Source organism: Antrostomus carolinensis, unplaced genomic scaffold (genome assembly GCF_000700745.2).
Source record: "Antrostomus carolinensis isolate BGI_N321 unplaced genomic scaffold, ASM70074v2 scaffold25907, whole genome shotgun sequence".
Taxonomy (NCBI): Eukaryota; Metazoa; Chordata; class Aves; order Caprimulgiformes; family Caprimulgidae; genus Antrostomus; species Antrostomus carolinensis.
Window position 1 is genome coordinate 1 of NW_010327034.1, and position 4,458 is coordinate 4,458.

Here is a 4,458-nt window from a genome sequence, read left to right on the forward strand (position 1 = left end):
CATGGGGGTCTCTGACGGCTTCCCCACAGGGTCCTGCTCCACGTGAGTTTCCTGGCGCCCGTCCTCATGGTGGTGATGTGGATCAAGCCCATCTCACGGGACTTCCTGCTCCACGCGCCCATGGGCAAGCAGACGGTGCAGATGTAAGTGGGGCACCAGCAGTGGGTCTGACTCTACCCCAGCCTCCTTGCTCCAAGGGGAAACTGAGGCATGGGTGCACCAGTCCACCTCCTCCCAACACCAGTAGCCCCCATCCTTCCCTCCACCACCACCTCTCCCATCACAGAATCCCAGACTGGTTTGGGTTGGAAGGGACCTTAAAGCTCATCCAGTTCCAACCCCCCTGCCAGCAGCAGGGACACCTTCCACTAGACCAGGTTGCTCAAAGCCTCATCCAGCCTGGCCTTCAGCACTTCCAGGGAGGAGCAGCCACAGCTTCTCTGGCCAACCTGGGACAGTGTCTCACCACCCTCACACCAAAGAATTTCTTCCTCAGATCTCATCTAAACCTCCCCTCTTCCAGTGTGAAGCCATCAGACACCCTCCCTGGGGTGTGGGAGGGTTTCTGGACCCCAGGACCTCCCTGACAGCCCCCTCCTTCTTGCCCCAGCATGTCAGACTCTGCCTACAACCAGCCTCTGCCTACAACACCACGCGCCTCTGGACCATCGTTGGCCTCTGCCTGTTGCGCTTGGCTGTTACCCGCCGTCACCTCCAGGCTTACCTGGGCCTGGCCGAGCGCTGGGTGGAGCAGATGAAGAAGGAAGCCGGGCGCATCACGGTCCTGGAGATCCAGCGCAAGGTCTGAGTGCGGGAGCTGGGGTGGGAGCGGGGACGTGGGCACGGCCACCAGCCTCCTGCTCATCCCCACTGCCCACAGATCACCAGGATTTACTGCTACGTCTCCGTGGTCAGCCTGCAGTACCTGGGACCCATCATCCTCACCCTCCACTCCACGCTGCTCCTCAAGACGCTGGGTAAGGAGGTGGCAGGGGGAATGCGGGGGACATGGGGGCTGAGGAGGGGCAGGATGAGACCTGCAAGTCATCATGAAGCCATTGGCATCCACCATGTCCCCAGGCTCTCAAGATGTGGTTTGCAGTAGGTGTGAACACATGTAGTGAGCGTGCTGGGACTCAGCACATCTGTAGCATGGGGATGGGGCTGCAGCATGGGGACTGACCCCCGTGGACCTGTCCCCTCTGTCACACAGGGCACCACTCGTGGGGACTGTACCCAGAGCCCACTCCCCTCCCTCCGGCAGCGACCGCAGCAGCACCGCGTCTCAGCAGTGAGGAGGGGGAGGACGTGCGTGCCACGGTGGAGCAGATCAGCAGCATCTTGGGTGGCATCTTCACCCCCCTCTTCTTCCGTGGACTTTTTGCCTTCCTCACCTGGTGGGTGGCTGCCTGCCAGGTTGTCACCAGCCTCTTTGGCCTCTACTTCCACCAGTACCTGGCAGCCTCCTGACTGGGGGGAGCTGGGACCTGCCTTGGGGCGCAGTCAGTGCCTGACTGCTGGTCCCTTTGCTCCTGCCTTGGCTGGTTTCCCCCTTTGCACATCCCTGTGCCACACTTGGACATGCACATGGGGACATTTCTGCCACCAGCTCTGGGCATGATGGGTTTTATGTGTCCAGGCTGGTGTGGGCATCGCCTGCTCCTGCTGTCCATCACCACCGTGCCTGCTCTCACCCCAACGCCGCTCCGGGCCACGTCCCTCTGGCTCCTCTTCCCCTTCCCAGCTCCACATGGTGATGGAGGAGCCGGAGCCCTCCAACCGGGTTTGCTGCCTCCTGCTCTGCCCCATCACGGCTGCCCAAGGCTATGCTGGTGTGATCTGGAGGGGAGCAGCTCCTGCCAGCCCTGGGCAGAGGACACGGTGGGGATCACCCTTGTGTGGTGGGGACCTCGCAGCCGGGCTGGAGTGACAGCGGGGTTTGCCAGCACAGACTTTGGGGTTTGCTCTGCCCAGAGTTTCCCTCCATGCCCCAAGGGTGAGGGTATTTTTGTAGGGTCACTGCTCTGGCCAACTGGGTTGGAGCTCCTTGGGGTCATCCCTCTGCTTCGTGTGAAATCCTCAGGCTCAGCAGCTTCGGCTGTTGGCTGTTTTAGAAATAAATCAGTAACCCCGTGTCTCTTTGCCAGGACAGAAGCTGCTGCTTTGTTTGCACTTTGTGGCCCCAGAGCCCCTCGAGCAGGGCAGGGGGGTCCCACGGTGCGAGGGCAGATGCCTTGGGGCAAGCGGGGTTGCTCAGAGCCTCATCCAACCTGGCCTTCAACACTTCCAGGGAGGAGCAGCCACAGCTTCTCTGGCCAACCTGGGACACTGTCTCACCACCCTCACACCAAAGAATTTCTTCCTCACATCTCAGCTCCATCTCCCCTCTGCCACTTTCAAGCCATCACCCCTTGTTCTGTCACTCCCTGCCCTTGGCCAAAGTCCCTCCCCAGCCTTCCTGGAGCCCCTTCAGGTACTGGGAGGCCACTAGAAGTTCTCCCTGTGATTAAGCACCGCTCAGCCCAGCAGCGGCTGCAGGGGAGGGACAAGGTCCACAGTCTCTTGTCCATCTCAGCCAAACTCTTCCCCACCAGCACGGTGGGTGCTGGTCCAGCCGCATGAAAAAGGATTAACAGGTCTGGGCTGCTCAGAGAAAGGGAGAGGGGCTCTGATCCTATTTGATAGCCTTGTAATGGTCTTAATTCCCTCTTGCTAAGGGCTGGGATAAGGCGGCCCTTTCCCGGCATTAACGGGGCTAATCTGGACAGCTCTCCTCCACCAGCTTCCCAACTCCCCAAGCTGCAGACACAGTAAAAACCCTTTTGCAAAAAAATGATGAGGAAATTCCCCTTTAGCAAACAGCCGAGGAAAGCAGAGCCCAGAGCAGCACCATTAACCAGCACAGGACCAGGAGGAATTTGGCTCCAGCAGCGTTGTCACCAAGAAGTGGGTGGAAAGGAGTAAGGAAGAAGCAATTCCCTCAGGGTCAGGATGCAAAGGGACTAGTTCCAGCCTGCACTGTCCCATTAAAAGCTGGTCCGACTGCCTTGATGGCTCATTTATCTAATTTTCCTTAAGCATGTGGAGGAAGCAGCCGGGGGCTGAGCGGGCAGGGAAGCCTTCTCGGCAGGAGGACGGTTGCTAGGGCTTGGGGTTGTGCTGCATTCAGACATGCAGACAGTTCCTCCCCTGAGATCTGCCCAGACGTGACCCTCTCAGGCGGGGACAATGACTGATAGACTAGCCAAGAGCAGGAGACAGATCCACAGGCACTGCAATTGGGCCACATCAAATAAAATGAGAGAGCCCCCATATCTTCCTCTCTCTCCCCAGGATTATTTTCACTCTTTGTATCTTTGTTTTATTTAGAACAGGGTGCAGGCTGGGCTCTGCTCTGCAAAGGGCCACGCTCAGGCTCTCAGCAGAGAGGGGAGCAGATGGGACCAAGAAGTTTCATTGCTGAAAAGGGTCTGTTGGCACCAGGATTCTCACCAGGAGTCCCTGCTGTGACCCAGATCTGGCCTCGCATCGTCCCTGCTCCCCAGGAGCACACCTACCTTTGCTGGCTGCTGAGATGGGCTTGACAAGAAACCACGGGCTGGGGAGAGGGCTTGGACTGCAGCAGCTCCTGGAGGGCTTCCTCCATGCCCTGGCAGGGAGAGAAGCAGTAAGCTCTGCCTTCCCACCCCACTTCCATCCAAAAGGAGAAGATCCTCTTGCCACCCTTACTGCCTGCAAACTGCAGAGCTGTTCCTGCTTGGAGCAGCGAGGAATTGTTAATCACGGCTCGTTCTGTGGTTGGCAGCCCAAACCCAGCTGGGCACAGGGAGGAGGAAAGCCAAAGGTAGGGATGCTCACCTCAACCAGCACGGTCGAGAAGCAGCTGGTCCAGAGGAGGTGGACAGGGACGTTCTCCAGCTCTGCCACAGGCTTCCTGCAAGGTTCAGGGCAAGTCTCAGCCTCTGGGTCTCAGTTTCCCCTGGGGTACAACCAGGACATCAGCTCTGCCCTGGCTTTCAGGGAGCAGCAGTGGGCTACTGGGAGGTTACTCTGGGAGGGCTGGACCTGTCCTCACTGCTGAGACTTTCCTCCTGGCATGGAGTGTGAGATGGCAAAGCATGACAGTGTCACATCCACACTAGACCCGAAATGCAGCTGAAAACACCAAAAGCCCCAAGAGCTGAGCAGGGCTGAGCAGCAGCCAGGGGTCCCCAACTTCAGGGAAGCCACCAGGCCATGGCTAAGCCGACAGTGCCACCTGCTGCCATTGCACACCCGTCCCCATCCCACACTGCAGTGCTGGGGACAAGGACAGCACAGATCTCCTCTGGAGGAACCACCATTTGAACCATCTCCAGAGTTGCTTCCCTTCTTTCAAGCTTCTCCCAAGTTCCCTGCAAAGCCCAAAGCACCGATCTGTGTGCTTTGTAGGGTGCTCTGTGGTTTGGGGGGACAGTG

At 58.7% G+C, this 4,458-nt stretch overlaps 1 protein-coding gene across 1 annotated transcript; it reads left to right on the forward strand.

Moving 5' to 3' along the window:
• Positions 1-27: 27 nt before the first annotated feature.
• On the forward strand, positions 28-1,470 carry LOC104527939 (transmembrane protein 161A; the record flags this gene model as incomplete). The annotated part of the gene is made up of 4 exons (XM_010171790.1): positions 28-143; positions 619-802; positions 881-977; positions 1,214-1,470. Coding segments are annotated over 4 exons (654 nt in total), but the record flags the coding sequence as incomplete, so codon positions are not given.
• Positions 1,471-4,458: the final 2,988 nt, after the last annotated feature.